Source organism: Bos taurus, chromosome 8 (assembly GCF_002263795.3).
Source record: "Bos taurus isolate L1 Dominette 01449 registration number 42190680 breed Hereford chromosome 8, ARS-UCD2.0, whole genome shotgun sequence".
NCBI classification, from domain to species: Eukaryota; Metazoa; Chordata; class Mammalia; order Artiodactyla; family Bovidae; genus Bos; species Bos taurus.
In genome coordinates this window covers 70,126,038-70,140,269 of record NC_037335.1, presented here as the reverse complement: position 1 = coordinate 70,140,269, position 14,232 = coordinate 70,126,038, and the positions used below count along the sequence as shown (strand labels likewise).

Below are 14,232 nucleotides of genomic sequence, written 5' to 3'. Positions count from 1 at the left end.
GTGGGGAAGTGAAGTGTTAGTCCATTAGTCATGTCTGACTGTTTGCAACCCCATGGACTGTAGCCCACCAGGCACCTCTGTCCATGGGATTCTCCAGGCAAGAATACTGGAGTGGGTTGCCATTCCCTTCTCCAAGTCTTGTGGGGACACAGATGTGGCAACAGGGAGCAAGGACAACTCCTGGGGTTTAAGGGGCATGAGAGAACACATGCCAACACCGGAGGGCGCTAAGGGGAAGAGGCCCTGAGGGGAAAGGCAGGCAAAGGCAAGAAAGTAGAGCAATTTACGGAGAGACAGAGGATGACGTGGCTTGTTATTTAGCAGCATTTCCAGAGGGCAGCGTGGAAGGGTTTGGAGGTGGAGAAAGAACAGAAGAACTCTTTTTCTTGACTCCAAGAAAGAGAAAGAGCATCTGGAACATGATGGTGTGGTGAGGACCAAGGGCTGGGAAGGAGATAGTGGGGAGGGGGAGGTCTTTGAAAAGATCTGGATGGCAGGCAGGGAAATTTGGGCTCAACAGGTTCCCTGAAGGAGGCCAGTGGAGCAGGGGCCCGAGAGCCTGGGCGTGGAGTGTCCAAGGGTGCTGTCTGCTCGCCTGAGTTCGTGGCTATCCCTGTGGTTGATATTTCCCTACTGGAATAATCAGAGTCATGGTGAGTCACAGGAAGAAGACAGCCCCAAGTACAGATGATGGTTGAGGGCAGACACCAATGGTTCAAGGATGAGGCAAATCCAGTCCTGGCCAGCTTCTTTCCTTCCTTTCCATTCTCCCCACCACTCACATTTCCCATAACTCTCGATTGGGATACAACTACTAAAATTCCTTCTAGAACAATAAGAAGATACATTTTAAAGGGACAAAAGATTTATACAGTCATTTCACCAAAGAAGACTTACAGATAGTCAAGTAAGACATGAAAAGATGCTCAACGTCACTTGTCAGGTAAAGAATCTGACTTTGATTCAGGAGACCCATGTTTGATCCCTGGGTCGGGAATATCCCCTGGAGAAGGACATGATTACCCACTTCTGTATTCTTGCCTGGAGAATCCCACGGACAGAGGAACCTGACAGGATATAGTCTATGGAGTTTCAAAGTCGGACATGACTGTGCAACTAACACACTGTCATTAGGAAAATATAAACAAAAAACTCAATGCGATGCTGCTTTACACTTGCTAGAATGGCTATAATCAGACAGACGGATGATAACAAGTGTTGGTGAGGATGTGGAGAAATTGGAACCTTTATACACTCCTGGTGGAATTGCAAAATGGTGAGACCACTTCGGAAAACAGTTTGGCATTTTTTTTTTAATATTAAGCATAAATTTACCATATGTCCTAGCGATTCCACTGTAGGTATTTTCCCAAGAGAGCTGAAAACAAATACCACACAAAGACCTGCAGCAAATGTTCATATCAGCTTGATTCATAATAGTCCCAAAGTAGAAACAACCCAGATGTCCACAAAGTGGATAAACAAAATGCACACCAATACCCACTCAATGGAATACTCTTTGGCAATTAAAAGGGATAACCTGTTGGTATATGCTACATGCAAAAATGTTATGCTGAGTGAAATAAGCCAGGCACAAAAGACCACATGTTCTATGAGTCCACTTATCCAAAATGTCCAAGAAAGGCAAAAAGGAGATTATAGGGACAGGAAATGGATTGGAAGTTGGCTGAAGATAGAGGCAGAAACAAGTAGTGATTGCAAATGACACCAGGATTGTTTGGGGGGTGATGAAAATGTTCTAAATTTAGTGATGATTGCACCACTCTATTAATTTACTAAAAACTGTTGAAATGTGTACTTTAAAGGGGTGAAGTTTGTGTTAGGAAAATTATACTTCAATACAGCTGTGTAAAAACCTCACTTGGACAAGCACAGATCTAATGCTCCTCCTGTGTTGTCATGATCATGCCAAAGCATGTGATCTGTTGACAAGGCTTCAGGTGTCTCTCTTCAAAGCCCAGGACGTTGGTCTGCCCTGCACCTAACTGACCTCCAAATATGCAGTGGGGATTCCCTGGGCTCTCCCTACCGTAAAGACAGAGCCATACCTCTTTACCTCCCAGCCAGATAGAGGGAGATGAGAACTAACATCTCTAAGATAATGCTATGTGATTACTATACATTTCATTTGATTTTATCTTTTCAGTTTATTTTTAGCAGGTAATACATTCACATGGCTGAAAAATCGAAATGAAAGAATAGGCACATAAGAGAGATTTCCATCCTACCTCTGTTCCATCTACCCATATCCCACCACCACCCACATCTTTTTTTTTTTAAGTATCTTTCCAGAGTTTGTTTATGCAAATACAAACCAATGTGAAGAAATAGTTTATTTTTTCTTTCTTATGTAAAAGTAAGGTGCTAGATTAAACTGTTCTGCACCTTGCTTTTTTCACTCATTTATCTTAGAGAGTCTTTCAGATCAAATCTGAGAGATCTTCATTTTTTTTCCCAGCTATAAAGTGTTCCGTTGTGAGTGTGTATCAGTGTTTATTAACCAGTCCCCAGCTGATGGATGCCTGTATCATTTCCAACTTTTGCTATTATAAACACGGCTGCAATGAATACCTTCTACAAAAGTCACTTCATAAATGTGCAAGCTATCTTTTGGGGAAAATATTACAGAAATGGGGTTGCTGGGTCAAAGGATAAATTGGCCTCGTTTTTGCATTCCCATGGCAATGTAGGAAGCTTCCTCACAGCCTCGCCAGCAGGACGTATTGTCCAGATCTGGGATTTGCAGAATGCTTCATAGGGGTGTTGATTCCATCCTGCTTTCTTCAAGTGGGATTACTTTCTATTTTATATCTCAGCTTGTGGGATCTTTGTTCCCTGACAAGGGATCAAACTGTAGCCCCTGGCAGGGAAAGTGCCAAGTCTTAACCCCTGGACCTCCAGGGAATTCCCTTTCTGTTTTAATTTTAAGTTTTATCTTTTTTTATGTGTGGTAAGAACATGAGATCTACCCTCTGAACAGATTTTGAAGTGTACAATACAGTGTCATCAACCACAGGCACAGACTTGTACAATGGATCTCTAGCACTTATTCATCTCATGCAATTCATACTTTGCACCTATTGAACAGCAACCCCCCATTTCCCTCTTCCCTCTGCCCCTGGCCACCACCTTTCTGCTTTCTGCTTCTATGAGCTTGACTGTTTTAGATACCTCGTGTAGACTGAAGGCTTCCCAGGTGGTGCTAACGGTAAAGAAGCCACCTGCCAATGCAGGAGATGTAAAGAGACGTGGGTTTGATCCCTCGGTCAGGAAGATCCCCTGGAGGAAGGCATGGCAACCCACTCCAGTATTCTTGCCTGGAGAATCCCCATGGACAGAGGAGCCTGGCAGGCTACAATCCATGGGGTCCCAAAGAGTCACACATGGTGGAAATGATTCAGCACACATACACACACACACAACCTTACTACATACCTATGGTATACTCAATTTCTCGCCTCCCCAAATGACTACTTCACAGCTTCTCTGTTCCCAGACTTTCTATAATCCCTCTTCACTGATGATCTTGCCTCTGATTTACTGAGAAAATAAAAGTAACCAGAATCCAATTTCCTCATTCTTCATCACATCTCTCATGCCCTAACATCCAAACCTGTATCATCCACCGATCAAAGTCTAGGTCCTACACTTTTGCTCTGGATCCTGTCCCCTTCCACCTTCCCAGAGTCTTGGCTCTTGCAATAAACCCCTTTCTTCTCTCTGACATCTATGCCTCGCTTGCCACTGGATCACTTCCGTCAGCCTGCAGACACGCCTCACTGTCATCCTTCTTTTTAAAAATTTAAAAAGAAATAAATCTCTTGACTCTTCCTTCCCATTTAGTAACAGCCACTCTGCATCTTAGCTGTCCTTCACACTAAAGTTTCTCCTTTTATCATCTTTCATAACTATCTTCAGTTCCTCACCTCCCATCTCTTCACCACCTGTTCCAATCAAACATCGTCCTTTCTACTCCACTGACACTGGTCTTGCCAAGATAACAGAGATCTCCATGTTGTCAAGTCACGTTGCCACATCTGTGTCCTTGTCTTGCTCTGCCTTTCAGTAGCATTCAACATACTTGATCAATTTCTCCTCCTTGACACATTTTCTGTGTCAGCTTTCATGATACCTTCATTTCAGGTGGTTCCTTGTCTCCCTGGCTACAGTCTCCTTTGCTAGATCCTCCTCTCCTCTCAGTGTTAGTATGTTCTAGAGTTCACTCATGAGACCTCTTTTCTTCCCCAAGTCTAATCTCTCCATGAATCATCTCATTATTCTGCGATGAATTTAAGGGCCACCTTCAGTCCTTGGGATTCAATGACTTAAAAATTCATATATCCATCCTGACCTCTCCTCCAAACTCCTAACTCTGACTTAGATACTTGTTTGACTTCAAGAGGCATTTCAAACGTAACATGTCCAAAACAGAACCCTCAGGATCCCCCTTCAAACAGTCTCCTCTGCAAGTCTTCTCCGTGGCCTTAAATGGCTCTGTTCATCCAGTTGCCCAAGCCAAAACCCCAAGTCCTCCTCCATTTCTCTTTCCCTACCCTCTCCTCCCTGCCCTACTGTCCAGTCCACCAGCAAGACCCACTGATGCTCCCCAAAAATACTTCCCCAGTCCACCTACTGGCTTTTGTCTCCATTGCTACCATTCTAGTCCCTAAGCCATCATCTTGCCATTTACCACTGCAGTAGCCTCCTGTCTGGCTTCCTGCCAACCATTCACTCTCCATCCAGCCATCAAGACCACTTTTAACAGTGTAAACCAGAGCATATCACTGTCCTGGCTAAAAAATACCCTCCAGTGGTTCTGCATTGCACTTGGAATAAAACCCCAGCCTCACCCAAGTCTGCAAAGCCTTCTGTAGCCGGAACCCCATCCATCTCGCCAACCTCGTCACTCTTCTGGCTTGCCTCTAGCCACGTGGCACTTTTTCTGTTGCTCAAACCCTCACTCCATCAGCTTCATGTGACATCATGTGATGAAGTAGTCACACATCAGTCACATGAAGGCCTTTTAGAGGTTGTTTCCCCTTCTTAGAAAGCTTACTCCCTCCACGTCATGTCCAGCTCTTTGCAGGGTTAAGCAATGCATGCATTGCACAAGGGCCCCCAGGTGAGAAAGCGGGGCGTGTTGTTGTTGTTTAGTTGCTAAGTCTTGTCTAACTCTTTCCTGACTCTATGGACCGTAGCCCACCAGGTTCCCCTGTCTGTGGGATTTCCAGGCAACAATACTGGAGTGAGTTGCCATTTCCTTCTCCAGAGGATCTTCCCAACCCAGGGATCAAACCCGTGTCTGCTGTATCGGCAGGCGGATTCTTTATCACTGAGCCACCAGGGAAGCTCTTACTCCCTCCAACCCCACTCTATTTTATTTTGTTCATAGCACTAATCCCACGTTGGCATTTCCTTGGTTTTTGTTGTTTAGTTTGTGTGTGTGTGTGTGTGTGTGTCTTACCTAGAGTAAAATCTTCCTGAAAGTATGGGTCACACTGTCTTGTTCTCTGCTGAACTCCCAGTACCTATAACAGCTTCTGGCCCATAACAGGTGTTTAGAAAATGTTTGTTGAAGGGATGAATGAATCTGAGCATTCCTTGCGATTGGTACAGCTCCTGACATGGATATACTAAGCTCACGTATTTGCTGAATTAATGGACAGGTTGCTCCAACTCTGTGTGTGAGCTTCTTGAAAACAGAAGCCCTATTTCCTTTCTTTCTTCCCCAGCTCCTGGCATGATGCTAGGGACTTCCAGGTGCTGGGTAAATATGCTTACTTGATTGATTGTTCTTCATAAAGGGAAAGCCAAACTATTAAGCTGCCTACCTAATAGACCAGTTCTCTGAGAATCAGCATGTGACACAAGAGGAAAGTCATAAGAATAGGGCTGAATCAAGTAGAAAGCTCCAGGGGTGGGTCAGCCACTGTTGGCTGGAATTGAGGTAAAAGGAGTGTCTGCACCTTGTAGATTTCCCATCCGAATTCTAGCCACGACACTACACTTGTTTCTGGTGAATATGTTACAGGATGCAGCCTACATCCTGGTGATGGTGGACCCCGATGCCCCCAGCAGGTCTTCTCCCAAAGCTCGATTCTGGAGACATTGGCTGGTGTCAGATATCAAGGTAAGCAGTGCCAGAAGGCACTTTCAGACTCAGCGGGCACTGGGGCCAAAAGATGGTCATTCTCAGCTCTCACTTGGGTTCTCAGCTCTCATTTGGGAGGGTCAGGGACCCTGCTGAGCCAGGACTTCTGTGTCAGGTCGCCCCCAGCACCCAGCTGTCACAGCCTTGCACACGTTTTCTAATAATTTCAGAAAATATCCCCGGATCAGTGATACATAGGTAAGCAGGTTCTCGGGATAAGTAGGGGTGGAGCCCCAGTTTGTACTGTTTTCCTGCTTTCTGTATTGTAAGGACTCCCACTGTCACCAGTTTCAAGTTACAGTGACTTCATAACTGAATCGCAAATTTTCTGAAACTGTAGCAATGGCTTCAGCACACCACTGCCAGGGGCCTGGGTTTAGGGGGGCACCAGGTGATTCTATGTGGTCCTCCTGGCAGGGGACTCCTGCAGGATCTGCTCCTGACGGGCCAAGGGGCATGGAGGGGGCCTGGTGATCCATCTCTTTTTCTTCATACGGAAACAAATGACCTTCCCTTATTTTCCCTTTTGTCATCAGCCATAATTAGAAAGGTGCTTGGCTCCGCCTTTCCAGAGTTGGTCTGAGGAACACAAATCCGGTGGCTTGTTAAAGGGGCATTAGATGAAAAAACCAAAACCAGAAAGGCTCTATTTCCAGGCAAGTTTTGGAGACTCTGGGTTAAACTGCATTAATCCCATTCCTCACTGAAGGGCTTTTTAGAGCTTTTAATATCCTAGTATGCGTTATATAACATGCATCTATTTTCCCATCTCACTTGACTGTTGAATCTTTTGTTCACAAGCACGTGGCAATGCACTAGGGGAAAATCCACACTATCATCAGACATCCATGTATTTCTGCCTGGAAAGCCTGCCGATGGCGTTTGCATCACGTGTGCAAAGGCATCAGCCTCGTAAGATGGTGGGAACCCAGACCTAGAAAGACTAAGTCTGGATCCAGCCTGGTTCCCAACTCAGTGATCTCCTCCATGTCGTGGAGACCCTCAACGGCATTTCATCTTTATCCGTAAGATGGGAACCATGTTAACTCTTCTGTAGAGTTGTCATGATCCTCCAATGAGAGCGTGTACTAAGAGCAGTCTCTAAAACACAGCACTTACCACAAATATAGGGACTTCGTATTTTTCCTTCTAGAGCTGTGGGGCAGAGGGAGGGGTATCTGTCTGAACTAGCTGTTGACTCTCCTGGTCAAGGCAGGGCTTTTATAACCGCTGGAGTGGGGAGGTGGTGGGAGGGTTACCCTGGCAACCAACCTCCGCCCAGTGACCACAGATCCTTCGCAGGATGCTCAGGGGGACAGCCAGTTCTCAGGGGCAGCCCCAGTGACAATCTAGGTAGTGGCTCCCTCCAGGGAGACTTGCAACAGTGGCTTCCAGAACAGAACACAAGCAGGGCTGAAGAAGGAGGGCAGAAGCAGTGCTCCCACACCCTCCCCTGGCCAAGCCCTGCTCTCCAAGAACCTTGGAAACACCATAAACCTGTGAAAGGGAAGAGCAAGGGGAGATTCCTGCCATCAGGGGAGGGAGGGAAGCTGAGAGCACGAAAGGGAAAGATACTGGATCCTGCCGCAAACTAGAGCAGAGGCTTTGTGTACTCAGGACTCCCCAGCAGCCACGAGGGGGTGAAACTCTCAAGAAAAGACCATCACACTGGTCATCATATTTACAGTCTGCGCCCCACGCATAGGGCTGCCTGTAAGAAGGTTCTGTGGGCAACTCTGAGGCCCGATTTCAGAAGCTGGAATGTAACAGAATGTGATAATGCATGCATGTTCAGTCGTATCCAACTCTTTGCGACCCCATGGACTATAGTCCTCCAGTCTCCTCTCTCCATGGGATTCTCCAGGCAAGAATACTGGAGTGGGTTGCCATGTCCTCTTCCAGGGTATCTTCCTAACCCAGGGATCAAACCCATGTCTCCTGCATCTCCTGCGTTGGTTCTTTATCCACTAAACCACATTTCAGAGTAGAAGGCTCCTTAGGGTCATGAGGTTGCCTCTTTTCCAAGCCTGAAGTCTCCTCCTGCCCACTCCTCTCCCCCAGTACAGGACAGGACAGTTTTTTCACACCAGCCTTGTGGTGCAAATGTGGTTTCAGCCCTTACAGCCCAGCTTAGAAGCAGAACAGGTGGCAGGTGGCAGCTGGCCGGCGGGACCGCTAAGCCATAGACTTACCAGGGCCACCTGCCCGGGTACAGCCCTCAGCCCTCTCTCTCGGGCTGGAGGAAGCTTGGGTTTCCGCTGCATTGTCACCCACTTGCCCAGATGCAAGGGTCCAGCAGGAAGCAGCAGCTCTCCCCAGTTATGTCCACTCAGCCTGACCACCGGCCCCCGTGTTCCGCCAGCTGCACAGCTGGTATAAAAACCAGACTGGGGTAGGTCTCAGGCCGTGGATCTCAGCCAAAAGAAAAGAGGGCGCTGATCAAACTCAGAAGCACTTCCTGTGTGTTCCGCTACAGCTGAGTCGGTCCCCAACATTAAAGCACATTTAGATCAGCTAGCAAGCTTGTTAAAATGCAGATTCCTGGGCACCCCTTGGGTCAGGAGGGAACAGGACATCCACACTCCACAGGCATCCAGGAGGGGTTTAGCAGCTGGAAGGAAGACTGCAGAGCTCAGTGTCAGAATGCCCAGGTCCTTGTTAATATCACCCATTTGTGCAGCAATTTGCAAGTGAAAAGCTCTTTTAGAACTTCCTATTTGTTCAGTTCCTGGGTCAGGAAGATCCCCTGGAGGAGGAAATGCCAACCCACTCTGGTATTCTTGCCTGGAAAATCCCATGAACAGAGGAGCCTGTTGGACTACAGTCCATGGGGTCAAAAGCGTCAGATATGACTGAGCGACTAACACTTTCACTACTGTTTTTCTCCATTGATCCTTTCAATCACTTTGTGAACCAGACATTGTCCCCATTTTACAGATGGGGAAACAAAGGCTGCAGAGAGGAAATGATTCCAGTCTCTCAGCTATGAGTTGTAGAGATGGGTCTTCAATCCTGGTACCTCAGCTCCAAACCACCATCCCACATCTCTTGCATCAACTCGACTGTGGCCAAAGGCGTGTCACCATGGCCTCCCTGTATAATGGGAAACAATCTCTGTGGTTCCCTTGTCATCCTGGGGCCCTGTTTCTGGTTACGTTCTACAAGTGGATGCTTCCAGGGACCTTCCTGAGGGAATGCTGTCTTGGTAAATAAAACACTCCTGATAAGGATCTTGAACCCCATAAAGTAAACCCTACGTCTTATCATAACCCTCAGTAACAAGTGGCATCAGCAATAAGGCATGCCAAAAAGTCACTGCAGATACAGAAAGACAGTAGCTCTGTGATTCACAATGACCACAGAGGCAAACTTGGTGGCACCTAGGCTGGCCTCATTAATAGGGCATGAGTGTGTTCCAAGTCACTTCAGTCATGTCTGACTCTTTGTGACCCTGTGGACTGTAGCTTGCCAAGCTCCTGTGTCCATGGAATTCGCCTAGCAAGAACACTGGAGCGGGTTGCCATGCCCTCCTCCAGCGGATCCTCCTGACCCAGGCTGCGTCTCTTATGTCTCCTGCATTGGCAGGCAAGTTCTTTACCACTAGCGCCTCCTGTGGGACTCAGACCTAATTAGGTGGTGGGCTGCACCATGGCCATGGGAGCCCCTCAGGAGAGATAATTTTTTGGACTGTCTGTCCAGGTTGAAACAAGATATAAACCACTTCTTAGGAATACGTGAAATATCAGCAGCCCCTCCAATGAGAGGCTGGTGGGATCTGGGACAGAGTAGGATAAAGCTTCAGTCCTTAAAGAAAAACTAGGAGCTAGAGAGAAGTCCATCAGAAAGGACTAGGCATTCACGGTACTCTTTGTTCATTCAACGCATATGGATTGGCCATTATTTGCTATGTCCTAGGGTTTCAGGGCGAGAAATCTGGAGCCAGACTTGTGGTTTGAATTTGAATCCACAAGTGTTAGCTTTGTGATTTTTGTGTGGAGGCTGTGGTGCAGGGAGGCACATGTTCTTCAACCTGTGTTTTTACTTGCTCTCTTATAAACTGGGGATCCTGAATGTTCCTACCTCACACTGTTGTTTGTTGCTGTTGTTTAGCCACTAAGTCGTGTCTGACTCTTTTGCGACCCCATGGACTGTAGCCCACGAGGCTCCTCTGTCCATAGGATTTCCTAGACAAGAATACTGGAGTGGGTTGCCATTTCCTTCTCCAGAGGATCTTCTCAACCCAGGGACGGGATCCACATCTCCTGCTTTGACAGGCAGATTCTTTACCCCTGAGCCACCAGGGAAGCCCCCACATTGTAAACGACAGGTTTACTTACTTAAGGGTGCTTAGAACAGGACCCAGAACTCTGTATAATATGTTGCTGTGAGGTTATCATGATTGCTCCAAGTCAGGCCCTATACTAGCCCCGGGGTTGCAAACGCAAACAAAACAGGGGGCCTCCCTGTTATCAGAGGGTTTCTACTCTAAAGAGACAGAGAAAGGAGGCTGCAGTGGGGTTACCAGGGCCTCCAGAAGTTGGCTGGGTTCAGAACTCCCTATACCTGTGGGTTCCCATTTGCTCAGGGATAACACTAGACTTTAGTCCCCAAACCTGGCCAGACCTGGGCAGGCAGGGACTGATACATAAATTGTACTGTCTTTCTGAGTCCCCTGTTTGAAAAACCTCTCATTGAGTGAAAAATATTTCCAACAGACTGTTGATACATAACATCCTTTCTCTTCCACAGTGCTACATCCCTAGCTTTTCCTTTAAGATGCTTTTAGTTTTAACTCAATCTAATTAATAATCTTTGTGCTCAAGCCTAATTAAGGTATTAATTAATTTGCATCATTCATTTCAAAAAGAAATGCTTATTGGTGGATCATCTTCTATTTGTCTCCGAAATTAGTGCTCAGGGCTTTTCAGGCAGATACTTTCATTAGGTTTATTTTTATTGTTAATGGGAATATTGAACACAGGGAGATGGTATGTTAATACTTTCCACAAAGACTATCATGACTGGTGACAAAGAACACAAGAACAATTAAGGAGGCAAGGGTGCCTTTCTTCTTCCAAAAGAGAAAATCTTCCTAGAAACTGTCAATGATTCTAAAATTTGTCCTGAAAATCTTTTTTGTTTTAAGAAAGAAAAGGAAATGGCAAGTTCATGTTTCCCTTTCATTCAGTGCCCTCAACCTTTGGCAGCTGTAAGTGCAAGCAATTCTGGGCTGAATTGAAAGGACTTTAAGGGTTCATTATTCTGTCTACATTTCTATAGAATCGAATTTTTCCATAATGAGAGATCCTTTTTTTTTTTTTTTTTTAAGGACCTCTTAGTGTGTTTGGTGAATAAGATAAATGGGAAACCCAACAAACAGAGCTGGGATCATAGATAGCCCCTTGCTTTCCAATTAGGTGCTTAGCATGTGTCAGGACTCCTCTGTTGGAATTATTGGTCCAGCTCCTGAGAAATCTCAGGCAAGTTACTTGACCTCTCTGATACTGTGGCTTCTTGTCTGTAAAGCTGAGACAAATCCTTCCTCTTCAGGATAGAGACAGGAAAAGGAAAATTACATATGCAAAGAGGTGAAGCCTCCCTAGAGAAAGGCACTATATAAAGCGGCAGATTCATCTTTGTTCCTAATCAATTGAGCAGTAGATTCTGTAAAAAGTTTAATATATGTATAATTATATAATCTAATTTTCTATACGCTCAGAAACCAGCTAATGGTAATAAAAAGAAGAATAAATGATCTCTATCGGGCCCTCAAGTTCAGGTGAAGAGGTCAAACCAAGAAAATAGGATTCATTCATTGTTTCTTTATTTAGACCTGTATTTTTAGTTCTGTTGCTACTATTTGTGCACTTGTCCATGTATGCTTTGCCCTGCCCCATGAGGGTCCATTTTAAGTAATAAATACCTGCAAAGCTTGGCTTATGCTCCCTAAGAGCATGTCGGTTTGGATCTAGGAGCCCTAAAGAGCATTTGGTGATGCGGACAATGCAGAGGCCCTGGTTATAAACCAGATGTGTACATGGCCACCATGAGGGAGGCAAGAAAGAGCCTGCACTTTGGGGTCAGATGAATTGGGGGAGGCTCCATGCACTGCCACTTCTAGTTGGGAATCTCTGAGCTTCAGTTTCTCTGTCCTTAAAATGGGCATGACAATAATATCTATTTCCCAGTGTTTGATGAGTTTAAGTTTCATAACATAGAACAGAAGAGTAGGACCTCCATCAATGTGACTCTCTCCCCCACCACTCCCAACTTCGAGATCTGACCACAGCTGCTACTTATGATGTAGCAACTTCCCTTAGGCTGTTGGGCTCCTGTTTTGCAAAGTAAGAATTCTAGGCAACACCCCAACACAGAAACCATGTGGTAAAAGCAGCTCATCCTTTCACCTCTCAGTCTAGATGGGTCCAGGCCCAGCCTGGAGGTACCAAACTGACCCAAGCCTGCTTTGGTGGAGGAAGTAATTGAGGGGAAGGATGTCTGTCCCATCATTCGTGTGCACTAAGTTGCTTCAGTCGTGTCCAACTCTTTGCGACCCCATGGACTGTAGCCCACCAGGCTCCTCTGTCCATGGAACCCTCTAGGCAAGCATACTGGAATGGGTTGCCATGCCCTCCTCCAGCAGATCTTCCTGACTCAGGGATTGAACCCGTGTCTCTTATGTCTCCTGCATCAGCAGATGGGTTCTTTACCACTAGTACCACCTGGAAAGCCCGTCTGGTCATTCAGCCTCTGGGAATTGCCCTGTGACCCTCCTGGACCAGACCAGGGGCTCCTGGAGTCATCACAGACCACAGCCTGCATACGGGCCTTGGCTGCAAGCATCAGTCAGGGCTACAATGTGCCTCCCACGGGCAGGGCTACACTTCATTCCCAATACTTCCTACTTTCTATTTATTATTTTTTGTGCCTTGCAGCATGCAAGATCTTAGTTCCCCCACCAGGGATCATACCTGTGCCCCCTGCATTGCGAGGACAGTCTTAGCCACTGGACCACCAGAGAAGTTCCCCCACTTTTATTTTTAACATGTCCCAGCACCCTTCACCGTTTCCTTATCGTTCACCATCCCCACTTGGCTGTCATTGTCCCACCACAGGGATGCCTCGCTTCCCATTCAAAATAATTTAAATAAACTGTTGCTACAAAGTGGAATATTATCTTCTGATGAATGTTTTTAAAGCCCTTAAGGTTTTCATGGTAATTTGCGGTGTAAAATTATTTGGAGATAAGAGCCAAATTAACTCTCGGATGCCGAGGTCGCTGTGTCCTGTTATCCATGTGAGCACTGTTTAAATATAATCAGCCCTCAGACTAATGCAGCATAATTGTTCATTTGAAATAGCTTTTTTTACTCCATTCAATGAGTCATTAAAATATTCAAGGGATAATGCAGTGAATTGGAAATGAATTTATCATATTATCCCATACATACTGTAGTGCTTCAGGTAACTAAGGAGAAAGGGGGAGAGGGAGGGAGAGAGAACGTGGATACAATGTGCACAGGCAGGAAGGGGGCCAGGATACGCGGGGATATGGGAAACAAAGCTTTTGGGGTGCTTTATGGCAAGTGTGTATAGAGAGGCTGACCAGGAGGGGTGGCAAAAAAGGGAAACGCTGTCCTTTGAAGAGCTCACTGACTCTCTCTCTCTCTGCACTCTGAGAATCTGTGCTCCACCACAGCTCCGCTGTTAACTTATTTTTATCAAATATGTTTATATCAGAAAGTCGTTATGGAAACCAATTCTGCCATCCAGGAGAATTCCTGGATCAGGCAGAAAACTCTTTCTTTCTCTCTCTTTCTCTCCTTTTCTCTCTGTCTCTCTCTCTCTCTCTCTCTCATACACACACACACACACCACTCGCGCACGCACACACATTTATAGACACCCCAAAGGGAACAGCAGTCTTGCTCACCCAATTCTGAACTCAGCTCTGACACAGTCAGAGGGTGGCACCCTGGCTCCCCTTCGTGGGCAGAGCTGTAAAGTGGCTGAGACTGAGACCAGCTGTCCAACCTCACCCCTTGCCCTGACCTTGGGAA

General features: G+C 46.2%; 1 protein-coding gene across 7 annotated transcripts in view; it reads left to right on the top strand.

Annotated features, from left to right (window-relative positions):
* Positions 1-14,232, top strand: part of PEBP4 (phosphatidylethanolamine binding protein 4) — a 225,642-nt gene that overhangs the window by 104,419 nt on the left and 106,991 nt on the right. For 5 of the 7 annotated variants that reach the window (NM_001034440.1, XM_059889051.1, XM_059889053.1 and 2 more), the window contains 1 exon segment: positions 6,053-6,151. The exons of the other annotated variants lie outside the window; for them this stretch is intronic. In NM_001034440.1, the coding sequence (NP_001029612.1) occupies positions 6,053-6,151 (99 nt within the window). 7 annotated transcript variants of the gene reach the window in all.